Here is an 18,498-nt window from a genome sequence, read left to right on the forward strand (position 1 = left end):
ATGTTGTAGTTTCTTTTTTTTCTCTTTTACCTTCTTTTTGTCATCACCTTTTTGCTGATAGTCTTTACTTAAAATAACCAATTATTCTTCACAGCAACACTATTAAGTCAGTCCTGTCATTACTCCCATTTTATAGACAAAGAAAATTAGGTGTAGAAACGTTGAGAAATTTGCCTCAATTACCCAGATGCAGCTTGTAAGTAGCAGAGCTGGGCTTTGAACACAGTCAACTGGCTTCTAAGTCCATGTTTCACTGCTCTACTGATGAGATTTTTCAATGAAAATTACCTAGAGATATTTAGTACAGGAGCAAATAACATTATGTGCCTGAAGAGCCCTGAAAGAATCATCATTTTAAAGCCTGATCCTCAAGAAACAAGCATTCCTGGTGGTGTTCCTGCATCACAGAGGAAAGGATAAGTCCCGTTCTGCATCATCTGTTTCGGAAGGCAGGAGAGATTTCCATTTGGATTGGCTTAAATTACTATAACCATGGGTGCCTAAAGGAAATCACCTCCTTTTATCTGGTAAATATATGTGGAACATCCTTACCCGATGCTGCATAAATGTGGCCTCATTGTCCAGAAAGGGTGGGATGGAAGAAAGGCAGAAGCGGGAGGATGAAAGCCACAGCATCAAATGGGAGGAACTAGGAACCATGGGCTAGGCAGGTCCTCGAGGTGGGGAAGTCCAAGGACATGAACAGGAAACTGAACTGCTGCCTTTAGCCAGAATCCAAATAGAGCATTCAATTGATGTGTTTTTGCTTAGATACAGACATGGTCATCATTTACCTGTCAGCTGGCATTACATCAAAGGACTCTTCGGAAGAAGATAAAAAAGCAACTCTCCGAGTCATCAATGAAGAAAATAGCTTTCTAAACAACTCCGTAATGATTCTCACCTATGCCCTCATGAACGGTAGGTAGTATTTCAAGATTTTCCTTTCAGATCAAAGATCCCTCTAAGTGTATGCTGCTTTAAAAAGAAGAAGAAGAATCATAACAGTGTGCTTGGATGAAGGCTATGGGAAAAGGCAACCAGGCAGCTCTTTCTCTACCTGATGTTGGTATTTAGGGCGTGTTACGAGGTTCCTTTCTCTTCATCTGTCTCTCCAGCTAACTGCTTGTTTCTAAACCTCTTCTCCACTGGCATGGTCTTGCAGAGGATTTTATACAGCATCTCCCCGCCCCACCTTTTCTTTTCAGTTCTTCATATTCTAGGATTATCTAAGGTTTTAACTTATCTCATTGGTTTAAGCTGCAGGAAGCCAAAGCACTGACCTAGATTCTTCTGTGCTACCGATCTGTGAATATCACATTTTCCTACAGAATCACCACCTGAAGCCTCTTCTGCCACTTTCTCCACCTCAGCTTCCTTAGCTGAAAAATGGAGATAAGCATTATCTACTTTGCAGTGTTGTTGTGAGGATTAGCCTTAATGTACAGTAAACACTCATTAAAATGGATTGTGCTGCTATTGAATGACAGAATGTAAAAGGGTTTAGCAATTGGCAAATTCAAGCTACTACTCCATTTTTCCCCTTCTGCTGTTCAATCTGTCCGCTAGTCTGAGTGCAGCACTGTTTTCTAGCCGTATTGTATCTCTCCACCTGTTAACACACTGCTTTTCTTCCATGACATCTTCAGGCCCATTGCCCTCAGTATTCAAAGTGGCCATCTTCTCTTGTGTTTAAGAGGCCATGTCTTGGCTAGGCACGGTGGCTTACGCCTGTAATCCCAACACTTTGGGAGGCCGAGGTGGGCAAATCACGAGGTCAAGAGATCAAGACCTGGCCCACGTGGTGAAACCCTGTCTCTACTAAAAATATAAAAATTAGCTGGGCGTGGTTGAGGCGGGAGAATCACCTGAACCCAGAAAGCAGAGGTTGCAGTGAGCTGAGATTGCGCCGCTGCACTCCAGCCTGGTAACAGAGAAAGACTCTGTCTAAAGAAAGAAAAAGGCCGGGCACGGTGGCTCAAGCCTGTAATCCCTGCACTTTGGGAGGCCGAGACGGGCGGATCACGAGGTCAGGAGATAAGAGACCATCCTGGCTAACATGGTGAAACCCCGTCTCTACTAAAAAATACAAAAAACTAGCCAGGCGCGGTGGCGGGCGCCTGTAGTCCCGGCTACTCGGGAGGCTGAGGCAGGAGAATGGCCTAAACCCGGGAGGCAGAGCTTGCAGTGAGCTGAGATCCGGCCACTGCACTCCGGCCTGGGCAACAGAGCGAGACTCCATCTCAAAAAAAAGAAAAAAAAAAAAAAGCCAGGTCTTGAGCAGCCTTTCCCACCTACTATCTTTTGTTTCTCTTGTCACCTGCAAAATTTCCATGTAGAACCATGTGGTTTAGGGACAGTGGGCCTCATATTCTGATGTGCTAAGGATTCCTTGGGAAATGGCTTTAAAATGCAGATTTCCAGGCATTGCTCTCAGATTCTTATTCATATCCTCTTAGGAGGGGTTCAGGAATCTTCATTTTGGCCAGGGTGATTCTCTTCCAAATGTTTTCTAGACCACACTTGAGAGAACACAGGCTGTCGTCTAGTGGTCCTTAGCTGCTGTCTGCATTTGCTAGTCGTGTGGCTTACGGCAAATTACTTAATCTCTTTAGACTGCAGTTTTATCTGTGAAATCAAAAATAGTTAAATCTACTGCATAGGGTTGTTGTAATAATAAATAAGCAATATATGATTGTGTTGAAAGTTCTTAACGTAGTACCTGGTAAAGAACGGGTCCTCCAAGGCCAGGCTCTGTGGCTCACACCTGTAATCGCAGCACTTTGGAAGGGCGAGGTGGGTGGATCACGAGGTCAGGAGATTGAGACCATCCTGGCTAACACGGTGAAACCCTGTCTCTGCTAAAAATACAAAAAAATTAGCCGGGCATGGTGGTGGGTGCCTGTAGTCCCAGCTACTCAGGAGGCTGAGGCAGGAGAATGGCGTGAACCCGGGAGGCGGAGCTTGCAGTGAGCCGAGATCGCGCCGCTGTACTCCAGCCTGGGCGACAAAGCAAGACTCGTCTCCAAAAACAAAAAAAAAAAGAATGAGTCCTCAAAGCCAGTGAAAAGAGTTTATGAAAGCTTATATGGTTTCCTCTCTCAGACAGCATGGCTCAGAGGTGGAGCTCTGCCATCCAGGCCCAGATCTCTGTCCAGTCCTCTTTGTCCCCTGGCACCTTGTGCCTAATTCTGATAAGCATGTCTCCCATTATACTGTAGTAAGGTGCTCACATACTGTCCTCTCTCTCTCCCGCCTCCACTTTCCACAAGAATGTGAACTTCTCAGGCATGAACTATGTCTTAGTTTTCTTTGCATTCTGAGCACTTAGCACAGGACTGAACACAGGTGAGGTGAGTGAGGATGCCTGGGCACGTGCCCGTCAGTGTCATCTCTGATCACCTGTTGCTCTTTTCTCTTTTGTGTTGGCTTCTTTCATTCATGAGAGGTAGGAAGGGAGGGAGAAAAGGAGGAAGGGAGGAAAAATAAAATTTACTGACCACCTACCATGTACAACATAGGGTACTGAGGTTTCAGAGCTGTATTATGCAAAGTTCCTGTCTACGAGTTGCTTATGACCCAGTGAGGAAGATAGGTAGACACAGAAGATGAATGAAATTCAATAGAAGAGGAGTAAGGAGGCCCAAAAGGAAGGGATTGCTTCTCTTCCATTAGATTTGAAGGTCTGCCCAGGCAGATGCTTCCTTACTTCCTTGCTGCCACCCGTTCCTTCACTGGTCCTAAATTCTTCAACCAAAGTCTCTTACACACTTTCTGTGTTCCAGTAATTCCATACTTTAGAATCTCTAGTTATTTCCATCTCAGCATCCTTTTCTCTTATCTTTCCTCGTTTAATCTAACCAGACACACATCCTCACTGCCAGTTTTCTCTTTCCTTCTCAGAATGCTGTTTCTACGTGTGGTTCACTAGAGTAGACACACTTACCTTACTTACAAATAGGGAAACAGATTGACTAAGAGAACCTTGGAATAAAGAATTTGTTGTCAGCTAAAAATTAAAATACTTGGGCCAGGCTCAGTGGCTCACACCTGTAATCCCAGCACTTTGGGATGCCAAGGCAGGCCGATCACCTGAGGTTAGGAGTCCGAGACCAGACTGGCCAACATGGTGAATCCCCATCTCTACTAAAATACAGAAATTAGCCAAGTGTGGTGACCTATGCCTGTATTCCCAGCTACTCAGGAGGCTGAGGCACAAGAGTCGCTTGAACCTGGGAGGCAAAGGTTGCAGTGAGCCAAGATGGCACCCCTGCACTCCAGCCTAGGCAGTAGAGTAAGACTCTGTCTCAAAAAATAAAATAAAAATAAAATAAATAAAACACTTGAACTACTGGGGATGAGAGACTGGGAAGGGTACCAGAGAAGTTGGGGGGGATTGGAAATGGTTAATGGGTATTGATTGGTAATGGTTACATTCTATCTAACAAAAATAGATAGAATGAATAAGATATAGTATTTGATAATATAACAGGGTGACTATAGTCAATAGTAATTTATTATATATTTTAAAATAACTAATACAGTAGAAGTTTTATGTTCCTAATAGTACAAAGAAATGATAAATGATTGCGGTGGTTCATACCTCAATTACTCTGCTATGATTATTACACATTGAACACCTGTATCAAAACATCGCATGTATACCATAAATATATACACCTGCTATGTACCCATAAAAATTAAATTTAAAAAAGAGTTTATTGTCAGAATTAGAATACACACAATTGTGGGAGAAACTGGGAGAAATTGTGGGGAAAAAAAAAAATGAAAGACCCAAGATGGGGAGTTGACATCTCAGAGTTTAGTAACCAAGTTGGGGCCTGCTGGGAAGTCTGGGAAGTCTGAGAAGTCTGGAAGCTACGAACACAGAAGACCACTTAGGAGACCTGGTGTAGAAGTCCATGGAAGGATGTTGGCTTTTTGTTGCTGCTGGCCCCCGTGCATGCTAAGTGAAGCATCTGGAACATGCCTGGGGTTGCTATCAGTGAGCAGGTCAGCAGCTGGGAAAGGGAGCTGAACACAGAGAAGAGTAGGACAAACTGGAACATTCTGGCCCCTCAGTGTCTGTCTCTCACCACTTCTTTCTTTGTCCCCCAAATCTCGCAATATAGCCCTCACGTTTTGCACTTTTAACCTGGTAGCATACTAGAGAAGAGGATCCTGGGAAATGTAGTTTCTAGCATGACCATGTTGATAATAGGCAACCCAGCGTACTTACCAATCAGCCACCCTACTGACCTACCGCCACTGCTGCATAAAATCTCATGATGGAGTAACACCTCATACTCAATCCTCCATAACCTTCCATCCCATGCTACTCTTCTTTGCCTAGTAGATATTCTTGTTTGTCACTTTTCTTTTACATTTTGAGAGACTCAAGCAGTACATGACAAAGAAGGGAAATTTATTTATTGCTTGAGTTTTCTTCTTTTATTGTTTTACTTCTGTGAGCTTCTCAAGGATATAAGATCAGGTACCAATCGTGTCTTTGGTGTTAACTTTTACTCTGGAGTGTACCCCTCACCCTCCATCTCAGCTCTGTGCCACGCAAAGGGAACAATAATCTGATTCTGACTTAATTTGGCCCAGATATTTTTTCCTTTCCTTTAGTATTGCATGCGTGGAGCAAAAGTCAAGTTTATTTAAATATAATGTGTTTTCAGAAAGAAATGATAGGCCAGGCATGGTGGCTGACGCCTGTAATCCCAGCAGTTTGGGAGATAAGAGGGGCAGATCACTTGAGGCCCGAAGTTCGAAGCCAGCCTGGTCAACATGGTGAAATGCCATCTTTACCAAAAATCCCAAAAAAAATAGCCAGGCATTTTTTTTTAGGTGGTGTATACCTGTAATCCCAGCTACTTGGGAGGCTGAGGCATGAGAATTGCTTGAACCTAGGAGGTGGAGGTTGCAGTGAGCGAAGATTGCGCCACTGCATTCCAGCCTGGGTGACAGAAGGAAACTCTGTCTCAAAAAAAAAAAAAAGGTAGGGGGTGGGGGAAAGAAATTAATTTTTATTTTATTCTGCCATGATTTTAGAAGTGGACTTCCAGTGCTAGAAGTATGTACACTCTCTATGTAGAAATGCTAAAGACGTATGTGGTAGATGAACCATGAAAGCTTCAGATTCTTTTTAATGACTGAATAGTTCATGGTTTGCTATTGAAATCTTCAGGAACATGAGACAAAACCTTTTTAAAATGAAGTGGTAGAACCTCAGTAGTGGCTGAAATCATTTTGAATTCGTTTACAACAGTGCCCATATGCAATCAGTTTCTAATCCTTTTGACTATGTTCCAACAATAGCAAACTAAAAAAAAAAAAGTATTACATTTATTTTTGTGCTATAAATTACAGATGTTATAGAACAATACATTCCCAGTATGCCTAAATTTTGTACAAAGTTTTCAAAACCCTCTAAATGTAAAAAAATTATATTAAATAAATCAAATTCAGTATTATCTTAATATCAAGTATGAATATGTTTATAATTAAAATGAGCTTAAAGAAACAGGGTTTGGAAGCATCAGTAAATGCAGTCCATAATTCTTTCATTTAGTTGCATGAGACTTTGGCAAGTGGTTTTATAGGTGAAGAAGTAAGGAATGAAAGGATAAACCTCTATCCTTTAAAACTCTTATGGTTTCATCTACTACATTAAATTAAATGCAGATGTGTTAATTATTACTTTTCTTTTTAAATATTAAATGCAGAAATGAATTTTCATTTTATAATTAACTTATGGGGAGAACACATTCTTACTGAATGGGACTCCTTTATTTACGCATATGTTTTTCATCATTGCCCTGTGAAGAGTCCCTTTCCCCTCTTGACTATCTCAGGGAAGACCATGCCTCAGGCTTTGTTTCCTCAGCAGGAACTGGTATTTGTGTCCAGAGTCCACGTGGTCTCTGCAAAAACCCCTTTGGTATTACAAGACCTCATCCATGCCTGTATTTGATCTAAATGGCAAGAGGTTGAATGAATATAAACGATTTTGCTTTCCGTGGTCTTCTCTTGGCTTTCCATTTTAGATGGGGTGACTGGTTTGAAAGAGCTGGCTTTTCTGAGGGATCTAGCTGAACAGAATTCAGGGAAGTACGGTGTGCCAGACCGGACGGCCTTGCCTGTGATTAAGGGCAGCATGATGGTGCTGAACCAGTTGAGCAACCTGGAGACCACAGTGGGCAGGTTCTACACAAACCTTCCCAACCGGATGATTGACGAAGCTGTCTTCAGCCTCCCCTTCTCTGATGAGATGGGAGATGGTGAGTTTGCATAAACTTCCTGTTAAAGGAAGGGGAAAAGAATTGGGTGGATAGAAATGGGCACCTCTTTCTCAGGATCATAGGATTTCTTAGCACCCCTGCCACCTGTCTTATAGCTCTGTACTGTACAGCAGAAATCCCCAGCCCAGGTTTTTCCTTATTACCCTGGCCAGAGTACACATAATGGATATATCCTCTGGGGAAGCTATGTGAGGATTCTCAAATATCCAAAAGTTTGTGAATTAGGACTAAAGAGTAGCTTTATATCATGGCACATGGGAAATGAAACTCAGAAGTGCCGAGGATTCAGCCTGAGACAAGGCAACGCGGTATCATGGCACAAACACGGGCCTGGCCTCAGATGGGCTTTCAAATTCCACTCTTCCACTTGAGGTGTTGTCCTTGGTAAGTTATTTAATGGTGTTAATTCTCCATTTGGTCACCTGTAAAATGGGATAGTAAATCTTTCAGATTAGGATTAACTAGATAACATATATGACCTGTCATTATCTAGTTAATCTAGGATTACCTAGATATTATAAAATATATGATAACACATGACCGGCATACCATTCAATTATAATTACTGTTTTTATTTCATTTATTAAATGTATTTTACCTTTGTTGTTGTCATTGTTATTATTACTAACATCAGCGTCGCCATCATCCTGATGCCTAAGTTACCCATAACAGGATGTTGAGTAAAGTACTGAACCTTCACAGGATTCAATTTCCTGACCTATGAAATAGAATCTGGAAAATATAACAGAAAATACAACATTTCTCTCAAGGCAGTTGCAAAGATTAAATGCAATAATAATAAAACATCTAGAACAATGCCTAACAGTATATTTTCAGTAAACGCGTGATCTTTTTCTTTTACTTCTCCAGGTTCTTTCCCTCCTCCACGCTTTTCTCTATATCCTCCCCTCTCTCCTTCCTTGACAGAGAAGAAAATTGAAGAAGTAGCTAATTATTAGCCAGACAGGCACCATTGCCATTTGAGATATTATATTTATGTTTTGTTAGCTAGGAACTAACAAATATGAATTCACAAATATGAATTTTTTTTAAACTTGTGTAAAAAGTAACAAGCCTATAGAGAAGGTGTTTTCTAGAAACTAGGTAGACATTCTCTTTCTATAAGGAAAAAATAAGCCAACTGCCGTTATATCTCAATTTTTATTTTTAAAGAGCTAGGGCCTCTCCCTCTCACCCAGGCCGGAGTGCAGTGGCGTGATCATAGTTCACTGCAGCCTCTACCCCCTGGCCTCAAGCAATCCTCCCACCTTTGCCTCCTAAAGCGCAGGTGTGGGCCACCATGCCCAGCCTCACTTTTTAAAATCACTCCTATTACTGTCAGGGCCTACACATGTATATAGAATAGAAACTCCCACTTTTAGACAAGATTATTTCCCTTTTTAGTGAAAACATGAAGTCTTAAATCCAAGTTACCTTTTATGCATGTAGCCTACATTACTGAGTGCCAGCCAAGCATTGTGCCAGGCAGTGATGAGTGAGGCTCACCTCCTACCCTCAGTAAGCTTGTAAGTCTGAGAAGAGAAAGGCAAATCAGTAATTCCTGTTAATACTGTGTGAAAGGGACAAAAGATGTAGAAATCCAGTTTTTCACAAACTCAGAAGTTTATATAGCCAAATTCTATTATCAATAGTGGTATCAGGTAGGGTGGGACTCCCTCCTAAATCCAGAGAGCTGGATTTACCCTGAATGCTTTAAACCAAATCACATGTAGATATTGGGCCACCTGTTGCCTGATACCATCCAAATTTTACTCCTTGGGGCCTGTGTTATGAATCCTGTGCCGTGGATTTCAGTGATTGGTTCACAGACCTATTGAATTCCTCTGCTGGAGTGTGTCTGTCTTTTCAGTCCCTAGAATTATTGAGTGACACATCCTCGAACTCCATGACATGAGGCTTGATTCTAGGGAAACCCATGTTTATGTGACTGTAGTTCAAAACCTACACAGATTAAAATATCAGTTACTGAACATATTTCTTTTTAAATAGTAAATCTATGTGCTTTAGGTTAAAGCAGAGAGAGTGATTGAGGATTTTGTCAGTATAACAGGAGCTTAGCATACTTTATTTGCCATAATGGGATCAAGAGTCTTCTGTCCCAGTTGATAATTGAAAAGTAAGATTGTGTTTCTTTTTTAAGACTTTGTTCTCAACCTGTCCAGAGGAGAATAGAAATTTGAAGCGAACAGACATCTCAGTCACTGAGTATTTCTGTTGTACTTTACTGATCTATGAAAATGGCTTTAATCCTAGACTAAAGCTCAGGGGACTGTGGCGGGCAGATTGTGACCTCTGTCTCCATGCTGGTCCTCTCAGCCTGCTCCTGCCACCTACAAGCTATTTATCCTGGGAGACCTGGGAAAAACCTTCTCCAAAATGCATTTCTAAAACCTTCTTAAATACCTGTTATTTTAAAACGTTTTAAAACAGATAGCATTCTAAATATGAACTGCTTAAAAAAATGCTTTTGAAACCAAAATAGAGACCCGTTGCATGACTTCAGAAGCTTTTTCAGTGATGTGTCCACTTCTTTTTACCAAATGATGCATTTAGTTGGCCTATGCAACCATAGCAACTCGATAATACCTCAAGTGGACATTATATGCAATTCTCTGTGTAGAAGCTCATTCTTTGTAGAAGCCTTCAGGAGTGTTTAATCCCTTTGCTGGATGTTTCTAGAAGAATGGCTTTCTGATAGGCTGATAGACATCAACATGACATCAAGCACAGGAAAACACAAAATCAAGATAAAGATAAACAATCCATCTTTTTGTTTAGAGTTTTCTTTAGAGCCATAGGGTTGTATAATTGTTGGGGATCGTAAAGATCATTTTATCTCACCCCCGCACCCCATCTGATATATGGAGAGACTCATTCCAAGACGTAGCACAACTTACCAAACTCAGCAGGGAAGCCACGAGGAGAAACCAGGTGTCTCGATCTCAGGGCCATGCATTGACCCACCATCAGCACACTGTTCTGCATTTTCCTCCTGTGTGCTTTGCCCTTTCCCTAGTTATCCTATTATTGTTGTTGTTGTTGTTGTTTTTCATGGCCTATTACCTAAATACGGTCTTTATATTTTGAAAAGGTTATTAAAAAAAAAAAAAAGAAGGAAAAATTATGCACTAGAGACTATGTAGCCCACAAAGCCTGAAATATTTCCTGTCTGACCCCTTACATAAAAATGTAGGAACTCCTGGCCTGAATGACTGGAAATACATTCCTTTGGAAACTTAATTCCTCCTTCAGCTACTTGAAGTTCTGTATGTTCAGATACTGTACCTTTCTAAGATTTTTTCCCCTTGTTTTCACCTTTCTTTAAAGGATGCATTAATGGGATATAGTAATAATACCTTTTAAGCATTCGTTTATCTATAGTCTCTTTTGATCTAACATTTCCTAGAAATCAGTAAAGCAGTTAATGCTGTATCCTTTAAACAGGTGTATGAGCCAGGCACAGTGGCTCATCCCCATAATCCCAGCTACTTGGGAGGCTGAGGAGGGAGGATCACTTCAGCCCAGGCAGTTGAGGCCACCATGAGCTATGATCGCACCACTGCATTCCAACCTGGGTGACAGAGTGAGACCTCATCTCGAAATATTAAAATAAAAAAAAGTAAGCAGATGTGTGAACCAAGGCTCGGAGAAGTTATATCCGATGTCACCTGTACAATACAAAAGGGGTGCAGCTGGACTATAAGTACAGTTTTTAGATTCATTGTCCATTGATCTTTCAAGTTCAGCTGAATCTACCTACTTCACGAAATAGAAAAAATGTATTTAGTGCTGCTGATGTTTTGCACTGATCTGGAATGTCTTATCTTTTTAGGTGAAAAAGTAGTGGAAAACATAGAAATTGCTTCCATTTGAATTAACTGCGCTATCTGAGCTGCCAAAGATCGCTCTTTCCCTCCCACTCTAACTCATTTATTACGCTGTCTGCAAAGGCAGTGCTTGATTACTGGACCACATGGGAAACTTTTCTTCCAAACAAAATGGAGACAGCTGGTAGAAGCCTTCATGATTCACCGGAGCACAGTGCCAGTCTTTGTCCAATTCCTTCTCTGCTATTCTTTAGATTTATTTTGTTTTTAACCCATAGGTTTGATAATGACTGTGAGTAAACCCTGTTATTTTGGAAACCTACTTCTGGGAATTGTAGGTGTGGACGTGAATCTGGCTTATATTCTTGAAGACGTGACGTATTACCAAGACTCTTTGGCCTCCTATACTTTTCTCATAGACGACAAAGGTAATCTGCTAAATGTTCATCCTAAGAATACTTTTTTAGAAACCTAAGAAAATAAGGTATAGATATTCTACAAACAAAATAGAAAAATTATAGTGTAAAGAAGAGCATTGTGACTAAGATTGCTCATTTGTAGTAGAACACCATAAAGATGGCAGAGTGGATCTCCAAATTACACATGTGTTTCTACGTTCTTTGAGGGGTAGGGAACAGTTATTTGTAAATCAGGAAGTTAGACTGGAGGATTGAATGATACATTGAATATCATCCTTTGACATGAACAGATACTTTTCGAAAGAAGAAATGATGCAGCCAACAAGCCTATGAAAACAATCTCAGTATCCCTGATCATTGGAGAAATGCAAATCCAAACCACAGTGAGATACCATCCTACACCTGTCAGAATGCCTATTATTAAAAAGTCAAAAAATAGCAGATGCTGGCGAGGTTGCCGAGAAAAGGGGACACTTGAACACTCTTGGTGGGAATGTAAATTAGGTCAGCCATTGTGGAAAGCAGTGTGATGATTCCTCAAAGAGATGAAAACAGAATTACCATTCGACCCAGCAATCCCATTACTGGATATATATCTATGCACACACACACCCCCCCAAAGAAAAGTAAATCGTTCTATCATAAAGACACCTGTATGTTCATTGCAGTGCTATTCACAATAGCTAAGACATGGAATCACCCTAAATGCCCCTCAGTGGTAGACTGGATAAAGAAAATGTGGTACATATGAAACACTGTGCAGCCATTTAAAAAAGAATGAGATCATGTCCTTTGCAGGATCATAGATGGAGCTGGGGGCCATTATCCTTAGCAAACTAACTCAGGAACAGAAAACCAAATACTGCATGTTCTCACTTATAAGTGAGAGCTAAATGATGAGAACACATGGACACAAAGAGGAGGACAACAGACACTGAGGCTACCTAAGGGTGGAAAGAGGGACAAGGGAGAGGAGCACAAAAAATAATTATTGGGTACTATGCTTAGTACCTGGATCACAAAATAATCTATACAACAAGCCCCCACGACACAGACTTACCTATATAATAAACATGCACATGTACCCCTGAAGTTAAAAAGTTAAAAGAAGTTAAAGAAACAAAAAAAGAATGTCATCCTTTGGATCTTTTTTTTTTTTTTACTAAATTGTTATCTTAGATTTACTTAAGATTTATGTGGTAGATTAGAATGTTTTATAAAACAACGAAACAACCAATACCTCCAAAATACTCTTGATTAGACGGATGTTTGATAATTTAAGACATCTTTCCACGCTGCAAGAGTTTTATATAAGCACATATAAAACAGGTTCAGTTTTTATTGGACTGGTGAGTTGCACAATGAGAAGTTGAATATTGGGCAGCCAGCCCAGAGTACCCCATATTTCAAAACAGTGATTCAGAACTTCCTACAACATGTTTCTTATTAACATGCATTTTGTTTTCTTATTGCAGGATATACACTTATGCACCCATCTCTTACCAGGCCATATTTATTATCAGAGCCCCCACTTCATACTGACATCATACATTATGAAAATATTCCAAAATTTGAATTAGTTCGGCAAAATATCCTCAGGTAAGAAAAAGGTGAGGGTCATAGGATTCTTTTTCCCTGAGAATGGGACCCATCAAAGCCACATATGAGTATTTACTATAAAGTGTAAAACAAGTGTATAAATTATTTTAATGTTATCAAAAGTATTCTCAGTAATATTTCCATAAGAATAGCACCCAAGATTTTGCTCACTTTGCATCACAGATAAGGTCTCTTGGAACTATCATTTGAGGATAATGTCTTGTAAATCAAATTCTGTGTTCACATTGACTTTCATTGTAAAATCAGATATATTTCATCTCATTTTCAAAAAAAAGTTCCAATGATACCAAATTGAAAAATATTGGCAAAATAAAAGGCTAAGTTGAGGACCAGCTTTGTTGCATTTGCCAAAAAATAGCCTGGCAAAGTAGCGTCCATTCCAAGTTGACAGCACAATCTTATACATTGTTTTTTCTTAAAATAAAAAACAGGTTGGATTTTTTCCAACTGTGATACATTATTTTGGCAGATGGTAACCTGTAGAGGAATGAGTCTTTGTGCTCATTGGTTGAAAATTAACGACTGAGCGATTTGAGACAAGTTAGTCTCTGGAAAGAATTAGAGTTGGGGAGCAAGGATGGAGAGTAAGGAATGTTTTTAATGCAGAGCTGACATAATGCTTTTACGAAATTGAAAATCTCACATTATCTCTTTCAAAACTGATGAGTTTCATTGGTATTCAAAATCAGGAGGTGGCCATTGGCTCACAGCTTCTTCCTTGCCTTTAATTAAGTGCTTAATTTTATCTTTTGCCTGAAATATTTAATTCTGTTTGCCAACACAGCCTCCCTCTGGGCAGCCAGATTATCGCAGTCCCTGTGAACTCATCCCTGTCTTGGCACATAAACAAGCTGAGAGAAACTGGAAAGGAAGCCTACAATGTTAGCTATGCCTGGAAGATGGTGAGTGAGAGGAAGTTGTTTTTGCTTGAAGAGCTACAGGGTGCAGTGCTCTTGTTCATAGGGGAATTCTCGGGCAGGGGGTGGCACTTGGGTCTGATATTATGTCTCAGAATGTGACTAACCAAGTTCTAAAGTGATTGAGAAAGAAGACATTCCACAGATGTTGTATAATTATTTTTTCCTTTTTTGTTTATAAAACTCATAATTGTTCATGATGAATTCATCACACCATATAAAAGGATAGAAAGCAGAAAGTAAACTATGCCCAGCCTGGACAACATAACAAAATCTCATCTCTATAAAAAATGTAAAAATTAGCCAGACGTGGTGACACATGCTGTATTCCCAGCTACTCAGGAGGTTGAGGTAGGAGGATTGGTTAAGCCTGAGAGGTTGAAGCTGCAGTGAGCCATGATAGCGCCAAAACTATCCACTTCCTTCCTTCCTTTAACTTTCCATTCCCCATAAGTAGCTACTTAGATCAATTTCCAGAAAATGTGTATATACAGACAGGCATATATATGTGTGTGTGTATATATACGCTCACACACGGCTTTAATGGCAGGCATATATATGTGTGTGTGTGTATATACGCTCACACACGGCTTTAATGGCAGGCATATATATGTGTGTGTGTATATATGCTCACACACGGCTTTAATGGCAGGCATATATATGTGTGTGTATGTATATATGCTCACACATGGCTTTAATGGCTATATAGTATTGCATTGTGTGGATGACCCAAATTTCTCCAAACACTCCCCTATTAATGCACATTTCGATTACATCCAGTTGGATTTTTTCAGTTCAACTCAAATTGTGGAGGTTGGGAGTTTAAAAGGAGACGTGAAAGCATAAGTACCCTCTGACATTCTCTAAGGAAAAGAAAATCTTAGATTAGAAATTGGATTATTCGTGTTCAACACAAGCAGATCGATAGTTTGGCCATAACTTGTGACACCCATTTCTGCTTTCTCTTAGCAGATTCATTCAGGCACCAGGCTTCAAGGAATCACAGAGAAAGCAGATCTAACACACACTGTTCACATTACCTGTGTTTCTTTTCTCTCCTCTTCTTTCCCAATTAACATAGCAGTGCTGTTGAAGGACCCTAAATACCATAACTGACCAAAAGGGGAGTGGACTTTTATTTTTATCATCAAATTTTAATCACTGAACATAAAATGCAGTCATGCATGAGATTTTTCTTGGATGGACAAATCTGATGTTTAACCTGTTGACTCCAAATAGATTCATGTAATCATCCCTTTACAAACTACTTATTGAACATTTTCTGTATACTAAGAAGGATAAAGAAGATTGATACTCTCTCTGCCTTCATAGAGCATCGAGCCTAGTGGTAGATGCAGACAGTCAAAGAGCAACTCGACATAGTGTCTGTGCCTTTATCAGTTGGATCAGGAAAGATAGGAATTGGAAGTAGCCAGAATGCATTTAGGCAGGAGTCTCTTCCAACCTTCTTGTTTGGTTCTTAAAGTATCACTATTGCAGTAGCAACTACTAAAATGCAAATGAAGCAAACAAATTAATAAATGAAACTATTTGAGAAACTTAACGTTTACAAGCCTAATTCTACTGGTAGTTTGTTGTTTGGTAATACACATTTGAGGAAGGTCAAAGCCTATTTTGAAATTCTCTTAACTGATTCATTTTCAGATTTTTCTTTGGAATGATAGCACCATCTGCCCTTATGTTTATATCATTTTTAAAGACAAATTATTTAATTTTAATATCAGAAAGGGTGAGGATGAACCAGTCATCAAATTAGAAAACAGACTTTTGTGCTTGAAATTAGAGATTGTTTACCTCCAGCATATTCTGATTGAAAGCAACTCAGTTACATCCTGGGAAAATATCTTCATGGTTGTTGGCATTAAAAGGAAAAGTAGGAAATGTAGGCATCTGTGTACAGTAAAGAGCCTCAATGTTAGTGTGTTTTTTTTTTTCTTGGTACAGTAAAGAGCCTCAATGTTACTGTGTTTTTTTCAGTGATCCTAGTAAATTCTGGTTATTCTCCTTAGGCAGATTCGGGGTAGTAATCATGCAGTCACTTCAGGTAGCAGTGTTAGCTTTCTCCAAGTTCTAAAATTGTTGAGCAGATCACTATAAGTGAAAACTTAAGGAGATAATAAATAATGAGATTGGAGACTTGAAAAAAAATGCTAGGCTGGTTACCCAGTAATAAGGGCAAATATTTTTAAGATCTCTTTAGTTACTTGGGGAGGAGGGTAGATAACTCATCTTGTCCTAAAAAATAAAATGGTTTCTTCTAATATAATCCAAATAGAGTTAGCTTATCCTGAGGACAATTGGCTAAACTGCTTAACACTCATAGATATAGTAGATATTGAGGGATTATTTCGCTGAATTAATTTAAATGTAACTTGAGAGATTGTGTTAGCAGCATTAAGAGATTACTCTGTCACTGAGTAACCCAAGTGCATTTTTTAGCATTTTAGGAGGCTGTTTGCTCTGATAGAAGTACTGACTATTAGAAGGTATTCACATGTTCCCATGTTACACAGGCCTGCTTCACTTCAAAACATGGATCCCATGTTATAATCAGTGGAAAAAACCCACTCCCAACCCATAGAAGCTCTTCTAGAAATAGAGTTCCTTTTAATGTAGAGACTATTTTTTTCAGCTTGGAACATGACAGAAAGACCTATATTGAAATCCACTTTCCTAAGAGCTGTTTATGAAGTGCTACTTTTAGAAGCTTACAGTAACTTTATATTTCTCTTAGAGAATAGACCCAATTATAAAATTGTATTCTAGTCATTCTGGTAGGGTTTTGTCTTTTGGTTCCTTGGAACACACAACATAGGAAGACAAACTTAAAGGATGACTGTGAGATTGAAAAGAGAGAAAATAGTAAATGCCACTTCAGAGCACCTTGTCAATTTATAATTTGGGGAATGGAGGAAGAGGATTAAATTTATTAATCTAAGTGAATATCTTTGCCAGCAGTACTTGAAAGCAATTCCAGGAAGATACAAATTGCTTCTGTGTTTAAGAGTCTACAACCATCCTCACAAATCCTATATTTCACTTAACTCTAACCTACCTATTAAAATTTTCTCCTTTATCTTTTACTTTTACTTCACTAAGTAAATCACATGAGCTGCTTTATAAGGCACCGTTCTTTAGTTCTGATTTTGCTAGTCATCAGCCTCTTCATTTATTTATAAACCATCTTTAAATAGGTTCTATCTTTCTTCTAATATAATAGGATAATAATTGAGAAATTTGGCTTTCTTTTACTTTTAAGTCTTTATCAAGTGGCTAGAACTAGGTAGATTGGCTTTTGATTCTGTGGTGGAATTGTCCCCACTAAATTTTGTTGAAGCATCCATTTCTAGGCACAAAGTGAATCTGGAAATACTACTGTTTCTGCATATGAGCTTAATAAATTAGACTACTTTTTAAGCTATGGCACACTTGCCTACGATGGTCTGCAATGACAAATCAGGCCGACTCTGCAGGGGTGCCATAGGATTTGTGTTTTTCATGAGTTTAAGTAGTGATGTTGGTCATTTCCAACCAGGACAAGAGAAAGCAGTATTTGGAATAGAATGAATGAACTTGATTCTGTATTGGCTGCTCCTCAGTCCTTTCTTTTAAAGTGAGAATTCACTACTGGCTTGAAAAATACTCAATTCTCAGAACACTTATTGCAAAACCAATTATGTATTTTTAAGTGCATTTCAAATCTAAATCGAAATAAATGTTGTATTATTATGTCCTGTTCTAGCCTGTGCTTATTAACTCACATTAGCAAAAAAAGGCTAGGGTCACAGTTTCAAAGGGACTCTTTTCTTATCCTATTGTTAGCCCCATTATTTTCTGTTACATACTTCAAGTCTCCTCAACAAGAAGAGAAAACAGAAAATATAAAATTAGATACCTTCTATCACCCTGTCCTCATGTCTTCATTCATTCATCATATATTTAATGAACACCTTCCATGTGAGGATAGAAGATAAAGGCAGCAGAAAATAATGTATGCAAAGTCCCTGTCCCCATGGAACCCTCATTTTCTAGGTTAGAAATTCTTTATTGATTTTTACAGGTACAAGACACTTCCTTTATTCTGTGTATTGTGGTGATACAACCAGAAATACCTGTGAAACAACTGAAGAACCTCAACACTGTTCCCAGCAGCAAGCTGCTGTACCACCGGCTGGATCTCCTGGGCCAGCCCAGTGCTTGCCTCCACTTCAAACAGCTGGCAACCCTAGGTAAAGCCCTTACACTTCCTTCACGTTTTTACTCTTAGCAGCTCACTGTAAATATCCTTTTGAATACCATCCACCCCACACCCCAAAAAAAGATACTGAATGCCTGCAGAGTCAGCTGGTTTGGGGATACAAATGTG

The 18,498-nt window shown here is 39.5% G+C and overlaps 1 protein-coding gene across 3 annotated transcripts in view; it reads left to right on the forward strand.

Moving 5' to 3' along the window:
- CACHD1 (cache domain containing 1) overlaps positions 1-18,498 on the forward strand; it is a 228,052-nt gene that overhangs the window by 175,422 nt on the left and 34,132 nt on the right. For all 3 annotated transcript variants that reach the window (XM_025358566.1, XM_025358567.1, XM_025358568.1), the window contains 6 exons: positions 772-921; positions 7,053-7,286; positions 11,434-11,583; positions 13,050-13,173; positions 13,979-14,096; positions 18,193-18,361. In XM_025358566.1, coding sequence (XP_025214351.1) covers positions 772-921; positions 7,053-7,286; positions 11,434-11,583; positions 13,050-13,173; positions 13,979-14,096; positions 18,193-18,361 — 945 coding nt within the window. The remainder of the gene's footprint in view (positions 1-771; positions 922-7,052; positions 7,287-11,433; positions 11,584-13,049; positions 13,174-13,978; positions 14,097-18,192; positions 18,362-18,498) is intronic.

Source organism: Theropithecus gelada, chromosome 1 (genome assembly GCF_003255815.1).
Source record: "Theropithecus gelada isolate Dixy chromosome 1, Tgel_1.0, whole genome shotgun sequence".
Classification (NCBI taxonomy): Eukaryota; Metazoa; Chordata; class Mammalia; order Primates; family Cercopithecidae; genus Theropithecus; species Theropithecus gelada.